Source organism: Squalius cephalus, assembly GCF_949319135.1.
Source record: "Squalius cephalus genome assembly, chromosome: 4".
Classification (NCBI taxonomy): Eukaryota; Metazoa; Chordata; class Actinopteri; order Cypriniformes; family Leuciscidae; genus Squalius; species Squalius cephalus.
The window spans coordinates 8,852,462-8,867,592 of NC_137125.1; the positions used below are offsets into that span (position 1 = coordinate 8,852,462).

A 15,131-nucleotide genomic window follows, 5' to 3' on the forward strand; every position below is an offset into this window, starting at 1 on the left:
AATACGGCAATTGCTGCTGTTTTGCACAATGTCCCTTTGCGCCACCTGGCGGTCATTTCGGGAACGACTTTGAAATGCGGCTGGTTTATTTTCGCCGCGGCGCGGCGGTAATAGGCATTCTGGTTGTCCACCATCTGTACACTAAACACACACACTCTCATCTGGGGCTCGTTCTTCGTACGTCGCTAACTCAGTTAGCTGGATTTGATTGTTGACGATTTGGCATGATCTTGGATCGTTTGGTTCTTCGAAGCTCATCCTGGACTTGCTGTCATAGCAACACATGCGCAAACTCAAACCTGCTCGGGAGCAGGCTTATTTCATGTAAACAGGATTAGATCCCGGCTTCATAAGCGGAGCTGATGCGGGAAGTCCAGCGCAGCGCGATAGTGCACTTTCTGAGATGTTTTTTTTTTCTTTCTCGTGACTCGTGAGATTGTCGTTTACATTATTAAATTGTTGGAAACGCACATTTATTTTCGACTTGTCGGAGTCTGGCTTTAAATACAGCACAAACTGTTTGCATTGCCCTAAGATTATTTGCGAGTGGCTCTTTCCTTTACGCTATTGGAGATGCGGAGAAGTTGATGGAAAGGGCTGTCTGTCGTGTCATTTGGAGTTTACCTGGCGCTTTTAGGTTTAAAAAACAGTTTTTTTTTTTTTTTGGCATTTCCAAGCCACTTTAGACCCAATGTTGTAAAGCAGTTTTTTTTAAAGCAAATTTTTTTTTAGGCTATCATCATTTTTTATGAAGATCATACAATCATGACCATGCCGATTACAGTATGTCACTCAGGCTTCACTAACGTGATTGGTACCATAGACTATAGGCTGCCATCAAGGCCTCAATGAAGGGGATTATGTGAACAGAAAGGGGGATTATGTGAACAGAAAGGGGGTTCACAATGTAAATGTGCAGCCCAGTTACAATTGGGATTCTTAATATTCCAGATTAATAATATTATATCAAATAAAAAAAAAGGCAGTTGACAAATCTTCCATAATCACAAATGTGAAAGCAAAAAGGTCAGGATCTGTGCATGACTTAAGAATTTTCAGAGATTCACATTCCTGCACATTATTTGAAAGTGGTAAGGAAAGTTCCACAATTAAATATCAAGCTCACTGTATTACATACACTTATTGATCCTAACAGAACTGCATTTTTCATAGGTGATTATGACATGTTCCTGCAGACAGGTGTTTTATGACCCCATTCCCTGACCCAAACCAGTTACAATGCAGCTCTAGCCAGGACAAGGGCACACAATGAAATGAACTTCAGCTAACTAAAGGGAAGATTTCAGTGTCTGAAAAGTCTGAGGGTTGCACACCTGACAGGGCCTGTGACATTGCTACATGTGCCATATTACACAACATTGCCAAAAAAAAAAAAAAAAAACAAATCATTAAATGTTTAATAAAAGACAAATATGCTTAGTTCCTTGAGTTTTATTTCAATTGTTCTTTGTAAAGAAAAGCCAGTGGTCAAGTGCCTGCAACAAGATATTAGACACATGCCTCATGCAACAAATAAAAAGGAAAAGTTGGCTATACACTGTCCACCTGTAGGCCTATGTCTCCTCTGTCTGTGCAGACTCTTCTGTAGGCCTTTCTGTAGATGTGGAATCCTGCAACTTATATTGCAGCCATAAAGCATACAAGTATAAATTAAGTAAAGTTATTTATGCACTTGCAGGTAGGCTAGTTCCTCCATATGACAGTTATCTGAGAGGGTTTATTCACTGTCCAGTGCAATGGAAACAAATGGACATTACAAAGTCTTATACTTTCTTTCCTTTGGAAAGTTAGAGAATGTCCACTTACTGCACATATTTCAGCCACCACTTTCTTGGGAACAGATACAAGTGTTGGTGTATTATGTAAAAGTGCACAAAAGAGGAAAACACAATGTCATTACAATGAACTACACTCGGGAAAATGTGATCAATAACTCATGGCAAAATATTTTTACATTAATATAAGTTTATCAGTTTTCACTTTCACAAGTCAAAGCAATTCATCATTACTTTTAATGCGACCTTCATTTAATGCAGCAATATTTGTACAATTATTTTACAGTGTAGGCTACTAAGATCTTTTCTTTTTTTCAGCCTTTTTCTTGGTTGCTTTTATAAACAGACAACCATTTATTTAACAGTGCCTTTTATAGAAGAGAAGAGACTATAATATAACTAAAAATTACCATTAGGCTGTGTAGAATATTTTTGTACTTCACTTTTATTTGTTCCCATGTTCTAGTATGGTGACTGACATTACAATGAACAAAGTAGCCTAATTATGCAATTATTAAAATACAAAAAAGGCTAATAAGTGATAAAAACATCTAACATGGCCACTTCTAACAGATTTAAATTGTCTGCTACTTTTTGCCAGCCCTCTCTCCTGGCTTTTGCAGACTTTGAGGTGTTCCCTGGCGTTTTGATTAAACATTAAAATTCCGAATAAACTTCGACTATCTTGCTCTGTTGAGGAGAAAAACTGTGCGCGCTCTTTGGCCACGCTGAGCAGCCAATAGCAGCGTTGCTGATCAATGTTTCTACGATCGATACATATCCCCTTTTAAGCCAGCGCATGAACGCGCAGTTATCTCAGATAACTCAATCCAGCGATACTAATCATAAACAACAGGTGAGTTCGAAGAACCCAATTAGCCGGATCATGATTAGCACGATGATATCATCTTGGATGTGTCATTTGATCTCGGATGTAATAAGCAACGTACGAAGAACGAGCCCCTGGTGTCCAGATCATCAGTCCGGCTGTCTCCAGACCCGTGCAGAACATTCCTAGTTGGATTTGCATGTAATAGCCTCGGCTACCAGTTTTCTGAACCTCAGGTTTTCCATCCACTATCTTGAAATCACTGAATCTCTGAGATAACAGTTCACTGAGTGTCTGGTGATTTTTATTGGGGATGGGGCATTTAATCTCTAGGAGCTCACAGGAGTTGATGATCCGTCCGGACTTGCTGATAACCATGGCTCTGCACCACATACAACTGTGCCTGTGTGTGTGTTATGTTTATCCCCTGTTATTTCCATTGGTTGCAAGCTGTTTCTTCCATTTCTTTCCCATAATTAGTGGCATAGTTACCATGAAAGCTGGGGTAAAAGTGCTCACACATAAACGTTTCACTATCTGTGCCTGCACGTACAGGCTCCTTCTTCGCTGTTTCCCAAAACTGTGCCGTAGATCAGATGCACTCCGCCCCCTCGTCTCAAGTTACAGTGTATCCGCTTGTTTGCCCTCCATATTAACATAAGCCTGATAGAATTTCTGGCATTTCACACAACTCAGATCACTGTCATGATCTTGATGTGACAGAAATGTTAAATCATCATTGATGGTTCCCTGTTCTTTTGAGCTGCCCTGTTGTTCTGCTGATGAAGTGGCATTGTAACACTTTTCCAGTAGCGTGTTCTTGAGAAGGAATAGAGGTTTTGTTTGAGATGTGCCCACTCTCTCTCTCTCTCTCTCTCTAAAGCCTTTGTGGGACTGATACTGTGGTGTGTTTGGGAGTTGCCCTAGTCTCTCCCTCATAGTGATCCTCTGCCCTGTGGTGCCTAAACTCTGTCTGGCTCAGACGCTCGGGCTGAAGGTTCTTGGATGTCCATTCACTCCATCTCCGCTGCACATCTGTACATGCAAGCCCTGTCTGTCCACTAACCACTGCATTCTGGACCTGAATCAGCCATAATGATAAACTGTTGTTGATTACAGGTGAAACTCGAAGAATTTGAATATCGTGCAAAAGTTCATTTATTTCAGTAATTCAACTAATATATTATATAGACTCATTACATACAAAGTGAGATATGTCAAATAAATATGTCTTTATTTGTCATAATAAATTTATAACAAATAATATAGAAGTAAGTATAAGTATATATTATATAAGTTATATGTTATAATTAATGATTATGGCTTACAGCTATGAAAACCTTTTCATAATATTCTGATTTGAATTTGGGGTTTTCATAAGCTGTAAGTCATAATCAAAAATATAACAAATAAAGGCTTGACATATCTCACTTTGCATGTAATGAGTCTATATAATATATTAGTTTCACCTTGTAAGTTGAATTACTGAAATAAATGCACTTTTGCACAATATTCTAATTTTTTAGAGTTAGTGCGTGTTTGTGCATTAACTGCATTGCACACTACAGTACTAGTACTGCACACATTCAGTATTCTGGACACGGATATGTTATTGTGCTGCACTGTACTTAGAAAAAACTGCAGTGCAACTGTATATATTTTTGTAAGGGATATGTTTATTGTTTTCAATAATGTACAGATTTGATGTGTAGCAAGATCACTCTAACAGCCAATATGCCTAACTTTACCTGACAGCTGCTGCATGGCTACAGGATTTCCCTAGCCCTGCAATGCATGAACAGCCGACTGTCTCGATGACACCAATGGGCCTCGTCATCACCCAAGCAAGTTGTTTGGGCTTGTTGAGGCTCTGACTAGGCTCGACCTCAGCCTTAAGGAGAATAAACTCGTTGTATTTTGTACACAGTATTTTTCCGGTTTCGTTGCTGTGTAGATAGTTGTAAGCCTCTGTGCTCTTATCATTTCTTAGTGTCTCACCATCAACTCAAAATCTCACTAAGGACGAAATAGTTGACGATATCCACATAGCTAACATCTGGCCACACTTTCATATCATCTACCCATTCCGTTAAGGTAGACGGATGGGGCACTTTAACTGTACTATCACCAGTACTTGTAAGATAGTCAGATCCATGCGACCATCTGTGAGATGTGATCATTTTGCCAGATGCAGTATCTACAGGCTAACGTAAAACGGAAGTGCATTACCGGCTTGTTCTACGTTGCCATAGCGATCACGGGAAAGGTCAGAGTTCGGGAAAGTTGTGAATAGACCAATCAGAATCAAGGACTGGAACTAACCGTTTTATAATATTCAGTATAATAATTTGGCCTATTTATTTTTTCATTTTACTTTTACTCATAAAGTATTATTAGTGTGTTATTGTTTTTATTATTAATATGCTTAATATAATTTTATTGTTTAGTCAAACTTTAAGCTTTAAAACCACTTTAAACTATATAAAACTTTTTCATATTCAACTTATTCAAACTTTCTGGCTAGGCTTTTTCAAGCCAACTTAAAGTTTGTCCACAAACTTTTTTAATCTAGTTTGTAACCTCATGATATAATGAATTATTCAATGGGCGGAGACTCGCGTGTTTCCATGGAGACGCACACGGGGCGCGCGGCGGCCCACAGACGCGATATCGCCATTGAGACTCATTCAAAACTCACAGCGCTGTATGACTTATCAACGACATTTGTTTACTACAACATATAATCGTTCAAATATTTAATGTCCACTTATTAATTCCTGATATGCATATATAAATTAGCTAAAGTTATCTCTACACAATGATTATTCAAAAAACCTTCACCGAGAAATTAAAAGCAACTGTGAGTGGTTCGTTCAATCCAGCCAGCGCAGAGAAAAGTAACTGGTATCACGTGACAGTAACGTACATGTGCTTTATCATCAAAAATAATTTACACCGCTAAATAATTACGTTAACTAATTTGAATAGTCACTGAATGAAATATAAACAGCATAGAGTTAAATTTCTAATAAAGTTTTAAAAAATACAATTTATATTCGTATAAGCCCCGCCCACTCCGGTGCCCTCAGTGAGTCACTCGCGCTCACACTGTAAACCCTAACGCTCAAAATACTTAATTAGTTTGAGTAGGACAAACTTAAATTAAACTAATTAGTTCAGTCAAATGAACTTTTATGAGTATTTAGCACTTTCTTTTTCTTTCAAGTTCACAGAACTGATATATTTTAAGTAAACTGAACTGTTTCATTGTTTTGAGTTTTATGAAATGATTTATTTTAATTTAAACAAACTTAAGTTTAACTGAAACGGCTGGGATGTCTATTTCCCAGCATGCTTTGCCGATGGCACTTGAATGGGAGAGTAAATGCTAAAATTAAGTGTAATATAATGTTTTTCTTTGTGCAAGATTAATGTTAAGTGGGAGATTGAGTATTGATTAATGTTTTGTTATGCTAATTTAGAAGAATTTCTGTTAATGTTGGTTTTAGGATAGTTACCATCATGGTGACAAGTGGTGCATGCGGCTTGATTTGAGAGCAAATAAAATCTTTATATTGTTGCACTCATACAGCAAGTGCTGTATAACATACTATTGTTAGCATGATAACATAATAGTATGTTAGCAAACTAGCTTGTTAAAACTATAAGTTAATACTAATGAAAGTGTTCACATTGAGATTACATTAAGGTTTTAAGTTAAATGTATGAAATAGTGTACTCTGATTTTAATTGTTCTTAACTTGCAATTAAAATGAATATTTATTAACACAACGTTTCGGTCACACGACCTTCATCAGTTCCTTATCTGCTGAAACGACCTACCTAATTGGTCTTGTTATCCTACGCACCTATCACCTGCAGGTGTGCGATGGAGTTTGTTCACTAATTGTTCTTAACTTGAAATGTTTAATTGTTCTTAACTTGAAATGTTTAAGTACAAACTTAAAATCTGCCAGTTCTGCTTACTTACATCTGACATCTGCTCTCTCACATCCAAACACTTTCAGGAGCGCCTTTAGCACTGATTCCCTTCACACATGCAGAACAGCGACATAAACACAGACAGAAGAGTTCAAACAAGCAGCAGAACGGAGAGAAACGGAGAAGTGAGGATGAGAAGAAGAGAGAGAGTTTCAGTGCTGATGAGAAGAAAGAGTCTGTTATCAGAGAGAGTTTCAGTGCTGATGAGAAGAAGAGAGAGAGTCTCAGTGAGGATGAGAAGAAGAAGAGAGAGTTTCAGTGCTGATGAGAAGAGAGAGTTTCAGTGCTGACGAGAAGACGAGAGAGTCTCAGTGAGGATGAGAAGAGAGAGTCTCAGTGAGGATGAGAAGAAGAGAGAGTCTCAGTGAGGATGAGAAGAAGAGAGAGAGTTTCAGTGCTGACGAGAAGAAGAGAGAGAGTTTCAGTGCCGACTTGAAGTTCTCCGTGAGTCTGATGTGTCTCGCGCGCTCCGTCATCATCGCGTGGTCAGTTCATTTCTCTCTCACTCATATTAATAATAATATATCAGTTTTCCTCTCTCTATAAGTGTGTTTTCATCTGTCCTCCACAGGCTGCACCTTCAGCAGAGCGCAACACTAGCAGAGATGAGGGAAAAGTACGAGTATCTGCAGGAGAAGAGCCGCCGTGTTGAGGATCTCGACCAGAAACTGACGGCAGTCTCACAGCAGGTCTGTGTGTGTGTGTGTGTGTGTGTGTGTGTGTGTGTGTGTGTGATCCAGCAAATACTCTCTAAACACTAATGTCTTAGCTGGGTTTGTGCTCGTTTCATATATTCTTCAAAACCCTCATTTGGGTTACACTTTACAGTAAGGTTTCATTTGTTAACATTAGTTAATCTGAACTAACAATAGAATAAAACATAAAAAAAGGAATTGCAACTTTTTTCTCCCTCAGAATTGCGTGATATAAAGTTGCAATTCAGAGAAAAAAAGTATAAATTTAGAGAGAAAAAAAAATGAAATGTGAGGGGGAAGAAGTCAGAAATGTGAAGAAAAAATGTCAGAATTGTGTAAATATAAAAATATAAAATTGTGTAAATATATAAATATAAATGAACTCCTGTGAAGTTAACCCTCTGGGGTCTGGGCCAGGCGCGCTGGAAGCTGTTTCATGCGGGAGGGGCTGAGGGCTAGGTTGGAAAACATGTGACGTCATTATGTAGTGACTGACGACATGAAATTTCTCTGTACTAGTCTTCTCCCCTGGCGTGATTGTTACTGTTTTATACACAAAAATTGTACTTGATGTAGCCTACTTGTACTTTGATGTTTAATAAAAAATAAAAAATAAATTATCTGTACTGTTTAGGCTATGTGTTGTAGCCATTAAAGAAAACATATTTGGTTTCATATTTGTTTAAATATTATAGGCTAATGTAATTTTTTTTTATTTAATCAATGTTTATTATGAAAGTGAGCATGCAGCATGAGAAAGATATGATACATCATGCGCAATAGCCTATGAGACATGGAGTGGGTAAGACATGATTTTGACCACTTTATTGAGTTTTGTTTTGTAGAAAGACTCTGTTTAAAAGATTTTCGTTTTGTATAAATTGTATCTTAATTTTGATCAATATTTTATCATCCAGTTGCCTGTATTTAATAAGCAAGAAGCAAATATATTAGCAGACAATGTAATAAGGTGCCGGCACATCACTTGTAGGCCTATTGCACGTGAACTGGAGGGCGCAGAAACTCAGCTTGTGCCTCACAGACAGTTTTGAGAAATATAGGCTATCTATTATAGAAAGCTTAAAAATGTCTACTTTTAAACGAAAATATTCAAAACGAAAAGAAATAGGCTACTCTCTGAATATGTAGGCCTAATCCATATGAAATGTGCATTTCTCTCTGGCGTTCATGGTGAGTCCGCATCGTCAACTTTATCTTTGCAGCGACACAGAAAACACCATTTTATTAATAAACAATTAAATGTCTCCTTGCTATTTTTTGACACATTCATAATAATTTCTTTAGCCGGTTCTTTGTGGCAAAATTATGCATGCGGTCGTGCGCTTGAGAGCGGCTAGTAAACGCCCATTATTCTGATCGGAACAAAGCATGACAAATTCTACATTTATTTCATTTTCTCCATAGAAATGAGAGGCCAAGTCACAAGTCATATTTTTTTTTTTATTTACAATAATAGTGATTGTCGGAAGAGATGGCTTCCCTTGGCTTCAGGGAGAAAACGCCACTGAGAACGGGGATGGTCATTTCTGAAAAAAACAAATGAAAAAACAAAACAAAAAAACAATTAAGTATATATGTCATATATATTCACTAAATAATTATTCAATATTATTTAGTCATGTGCTGCCTTATGCTATGCTAGCCTAGGCCTCTTCAGCCACAGGACTACGATGAATAGGCAATAGCATACAGAAATAAATAATGCTAAAATGCTCGGCGGCAGTATAAGGGATTTAAAACCATTTCTTACCTCGATTTAAAGTGCACCAAACATGGCCTTGCGTTCAGGTGTGTTGCTGATGAAGCTCCGAACAAGAGATGGTATATCCAGCCTGTCCAGAATGTCACTATGTATGTATATTAGCGCCAGATGTGTCAACCTCTTCTGGCTTGTGGTACTTCGGGTCCAGGTTTTCAGGCGTCTGAGAGCCGAGAATGATCTTTCTGATGGAGCAGCTGACACAGGTAGACATAAACAAAGTTCAATGAATGCCTCAACTTCTTTAAATAGCTCTCTAGTTTGGGGATGCAATGATGAAATGAATTCAGCAAGCTCTTTCACTGCAGTGAACCGTCTCTCCTTAGTTAGGTCACCCAGTAGAGTTAGTTGCATTTGTAGACGTGATCGATCAAACTTTTCCGGGAGTTGCATTTCTTCATTTAGTCCAGACAGGTTTTGGTTTGCAGCTTCGATAATAGTCGTTTCTCTTTGTGCAGCCACTTTAATTCCACTTTGATCAAATCTTCTTTTAAGCTCAGTTTGGATTAAGTCTACTGCTTCAAAGAACTGACGTCGCCACTGTGCTTCTCCAGATTTGCACACCAGAGCCTCTGGTTCTGAAGTGTTGCGGATGCGAGCTGGGGTTTGGCTCAATCTGGAGGGATTTGGCATTTTCAAATTGTTGCATCTTGCAGCGGTATTATCCTTATCCATCAGCTCTTTGAAAGAGTCATCCCCCCGAAGTCTCTGCATATGTTGCTGGAGGACTGTGACACACTCAAGGGCTGCGCGTGCAGTTGATGTTTCACTCTGCAGACTTCGGGCCACTGCCTCAGAAGGCTCAAAAAGTGCCTGGCTGCACACTAATCCAAAATATGTCCTTGCTTGTTTAGCTTGTGTGCACAATCCGGATATCTTAGACCGAACCTCAGCCCTAACTGACTTGTCTCGCTCCAGAGTCTTTAGGGTCTCCAGTAGTGTAGCATATGCAGAGATGACTCTTGAAATCGCAGTGCTGCGGATGCACCATCGGGTTGGGCAAAGCCCCAGAAGATTGCACACCACATCTTCAGAGCCAAACAGAGACCTGAACAACTGTTTACGTTTGGCTGATTCTGAAATGACAACAGACACTCCCTGAACAAAATTCAACGTGTCTGCAATGAGTCTCACTTCCCTTGCTACCTCTTGCAGAACGAGGTCCAAAGCATGGTTACTGCAATGCACATATAGGGACACTGGACACTCTGCTTTTAGCTTCGCCTGAACACCATTTATACGGCCAGACATGTTGGACGCACCATCAAAACAATATCCTGCCAAACGTTCCAGAGGTATGTTTAAACGGATAAATATGTCTTTGATGCATGAAAACAATGTTTCTGCAGATGAGTCACTGGCGTTATAAAATCCAAGAAAGACGTTTTGTGCCCTTAAATCTGAATCCACAAACTGCAAACAACATGAAAATTGCTCGCTCGCGCTAATATCGGTTGTTCCGTCTGCTGTGAGTCCAAAGAAAGAACAGTGGCTAATTTGAGACATGATTTCACGTTGTATGGCATGAGCAAACATCCCAAGAATTTCGTTTTGAATTGTATCGGACATCCAATTGTCTCTGCGTAACATCCATTCTCTTTCTTTCGGGAGAGCGTGTGTCCTCTCCAGCATTAACTGCCAGAGGACTCGATCTCGGTGAACGTGCCCTCTAAGTGGCAACCCTTCGCGGCCCAGGAGCTTGATTGAACGGAAGAAAAGCTCCAGCACAGCCCTACCCGTTGCCTGGTCTCGAGCGGCAATATCCGAGATCACAGCGTTGATTGGTGTTAATTTTAAGGATTCCAAAGCACGCACTGAATCCGAGTGCAATTCGGATAACTCATGTTGAGCAAATTTTTCACGTGCTTTCTTCCAGTTACTATATCCACCAGCCTTTACTAAGGAGCTTTGATTGTCATTGGTGAGGCGCAGTAATCCTTTATCCGTCGCTTTAGCACATATAAAACAAATCACAGAGTCAGATTCTCTAATATAATGCAGCCATTTCCATTTGTCAAACCATCCACATTGAAATGAACGCTCAAACGTTTCCCCACCAAATCTCCTGCCTGGAAATTTCATCCGGGGTTGGTAGGGCTTGTCAGCTTCCCTGGCAGCCATCCGATCATGTGTCCCGACCTCAGCAGAATCCATGTTAACGTCCAGCTCACAAACCTCGCTGCTCGCGGATGCTGATATAGGCCTACTAACAGCACTAGTCTGAACCGAGTTTGTGTCAGTCTTTGGCGAGGGTTCAGTCGCCGTTTCATCGACGTTATTGTTGACATCCTTTGTTTGAGAAGAATTCCCATCACTATTTTTACTTTTCTTAACTGTGTTACCCGAAAAAAAGTCCGAAATACGTTTCTGCTGCTTATTGCTAGCCATGACCAAACAAGTGTGAGGTGACGGAAGCACTTCCTGAGGAGTAGACTAGTCTTTTATCAACGAAATATTAAAATAATTAATCATTAGTTTATATCTTATACACTACATCTTAATCCCATATTAAACACATTGTTATGTCTGTTTTTTTATTTATTTTATTTTTATTTCACGTTTTTAAGTACAATATTAGATTAGTCCACAGCCCCCCACCAGGGGGTGCTGATGCTATGACGGGGGGGGGGGGGGCTGCAGCCCCCGCAGCACCCCCCTTCCCGCGCCATTGGTCTGGGCTGTTGTTGGGGCCCTTGAGATGTTCTGACATGCCCTGACATTTGTGCTTTTTTCAGTTGCCTATAAACATATTAATGGCAAAGGGGTAAATTCACTCTATAAAGCACAAACAGGGCTACCATAATATGTGAGCCATGTGTATGTACATGTTTTCATTTTTGAGAGAATAATGTTTATGCGTGGTTATTGAAAAAAATAAAAAATAAAATTTCTGAAATAAGGCCACAAAACACATAGTAAATATGTGTCAATAAGACTTTTGACTAATGGATGTCCTCGCCTAGTGTTTTTTCTTCAAAATTATGTGAAAATAGTCTTGCTTTATCGTTCACATAAAACCATACATTGATTTAAATTGATGTAAAACAGGTTTTGCTTGGAAAGCCAATATGCGAGGGGGAGGAGTAGTTTACACCTTGGATTACAATGTCCCACCCACTCTGAATAATGATGAGCCATTCACTCAGGTGTGAAACTGACTGAGCCACAATACAAGGACAAAAGATATATTTAGAAGACTTATATTGACCATTTAAGATTTTGCTTACATCTATCTTGTAAATATGTTTTGCTATTTTATTAAAAAGGTTACAATTACAACAATAATTACAATTTCAACAATATTTCAAGTGTACTCTTTCTTTGTAAAAAAAAAAAAAGATTATAGGCCTACATTTTATCTATGTATTCATATTTCAGTCGATTTTTACTCATTTCAGTAGCAATACAGTTTGCTAAAACATCATCATTCATTCACACACGCGATTTAAATTTAACTTCTGGCAAAGATGAAGTTGACGATAGGCTATTGACTTGCGATCTTCGCAGTAGGCTAGTGTTTTGGATGGTTTTGTTTAAAACCAGCTTTCTGTAAATATATTTCACATTTTTTAGACATGTGAGGCGAGTAGGCCACGGTCTGGTTCATGATGATCTCCAGTTCAAGCACCTTATGTTGTGATTGCTAGCCTTTACTTTAAATCCAGGAAATTTGTTAATGAAAAATTATTAAAATTAAGATACAATTGATACAAAATGAAATTCGTTTTAAAGAAAGGATTTGTACTTTCTGTTTTGAGGTCTCTGTGAAAGTTTGAAAGTCTTTTAGTGCTTTTTTTAGAGCGCTCGCGTCCATAATGGAGAACTGTCACGTAATATTGTTTTTTCCTCATAAATGCGAACACGAAAAATAAAAGACAAAAGACTTTTAAGTAAAACTTACTCCGAAATTGTGTTCTCGGCGGAATTCGCTCTTCAAAATGCTGCCGTTCATCCTCTGAGGAAAAGGTGCATTCTTCCTCGCTGTCCAGAATCATCTGAAGGGAGTCTTTATTACCGGAGAAGCGTGTCATACTCAAAACACGATGAACTATCAGTAAGTAGTCTGATGAACAAACTGTGTTTTTATGGCATTGATCGGGGGGGCGTATGCGATGCATACTAGATCAGGTAAACTATTTACATGTGAATCGCGCCGGGGGCGGGGCGGCTGCAGCTCATTTAGAGATAATGAAGGGAGAAGGCAAAACGGTACCTCTCCTTGCTTTCAGAGGGATTACATGAGTTAAAAACATTTGTTTTTTATATAAATTACTTCATTTAAAAGAAGAGATTTCAAGCTTCATAAAGACATATCTCACGTGCCTGTGTGAGAAGTATTCGCTGAGTTGTGATTCATTTTCGGACGCGTTTCAGAATGGACTACACGGACAGAGAGAAGGCAGAACTCGCTTTGTGTTTATTTTTCTTTATTTGGCGAAAAGCACAACACTTTGTTTTTATTGTGAGTATACACAAAAATAATACACATTTAACAGAATCGATTGATGTATGAAACTCCTATGGAAAATCAAAGTCAACAGAGTATTCATGAGTTTCTTTTACACTGATAAAAAAAAAGCGAGCTGGTATCGCCGGCGATACCGTCGACCTCAGGGGGTTAAAATTAAATGTAAAGGAGTTACTGTACTAGTGTTTGCAGTGCGTTTGTCAGACTGTAGCCGCCTTTACATTACCCTGCAAATTTAATCTGAATTGCGCAAATTGAAATTGCGAATTGAAAATACGCCTAATGGAAACACGACCACTTTCACACAAACTTCTATATATTGAAAAAATGTTTTTCTGCTCGCATGAGATGATTTTACGGGCAATGCGAAAAATAAATGTTTCGCAAAACTGCAATGGAAATAGTTTTTGCGCATTTACAGTCACCTGACGTAGACGCGGTGTGTTTGGACAGAATACGAGACAGAGTTCTTCATTAAACTCATAAAGACAAAAGAATTACAGAAAAAGTTAAGTTTAGGTCACATAACATCAGTTATTGGAAACGCATTCATTTCGCAATAGTTTTTTCTTTCGACATTTAGATAATATCGTAAAAGTTTTGCGTAAATCTGTAATGGAAACGTGGCTTGTTGCAGCATTAGCGCTAGCACAGCGCTGACGTGTGTGTGTGTGTTGTGACCGCAGCTCCAGGCCTCCGCAGACGCCGCTACGCTCCTGTCGAAGCTGCGCCTCTCGCTCGGCTCCGTCCTCAACACGTCAGCGCCGCTGCGGGAGCATCAGGACTCGTCCTCGCGCCGGCTCCACACACACACTCAGCAGAGCGCAGAGCTCCGCGCGCTACACACCCACTCCCGCGGCGCGCACACACACGCGACGGCGCAGGTGAAGGCGCTGGAGGAGCGTCTGCAGGAGGTGCAGGACGGCGTGCGCAGGAACACGCGAGCACTGGAGCGCGGTGAGGAGGAGGAGCTGCAGCGGCTGCGCGAGCTAGCGGAGCGGAGCGACTCCAGCGTGTCCCGGCTGCAGGAGCGGCTCCAGCATGTGGCGGCGCAGGCCCGCGGGCTCCAGGAGCGCCTGAGGGGGGAGCAGGAGGCCGAGCGATCGCAGCAGGAGGAGCAGGAGGCGCTGGAGGAGGCCGTGCGCTCGATGCTACGGGTCCGAGCGCTCCTCAGCGCCACCCGCAGGAGAGTCCAGGAGCTGGAGGAGCAAGTGCAGAGCGCAGAGGAGCGATCGTGGAGACACCACCACCTCAGACCCCAGGCTGACACTGACCAGAGCTGAGCCCAGGAACCCGTGGGCCCTTCAGCACCAGCACAGTGTTATTAGCTTAATCGACAGCATTTGAGGCGTAATGATGTATATACTGTACTTCTACCCATGGGCGTAGATTACGCGGGGGACGCAGGGGACGTGTCCCACCCACATTTTATAATGTGTAAATTCGTCCCCCGCACTTTTTCGTAGGGCAAGTGTGTTAACGACAAGTTGAGGTTTTCGCGGGCCAATGTGTGTACATCCAGATTTAAAATTCAAAGAGTCAAGATAGTATCTATGTGAGT

General features: G+C 40.2%; 1 protein-coding gene across 1 annotated transcript; it reads left to right on the plus strand.

The window, feature by feature from the left end:
* Window positions 1–6,969: 6,969 nt before the first annotated feature.
* LOC307157611 (uncharacterized protein) lies at window positions 6,970–14,853 on the plus strand (the record flags this gene model as incomplete). The annotated part of the gene is made up of 3 exons (XM_079869540.1): window positions 6,970–7,112; window positions 7,199–7,316; window positions 14,257–14,853. 3 exons carry the CDS (start codon window positions 6,970–6,972, stop codon window positions 14,851–14,853), a joined length of 858 nt encoding a protein of 285 aa, XP_079725666.1.
* Window positions 14,854–15,131: the final 278 nt, after the last annotated feature.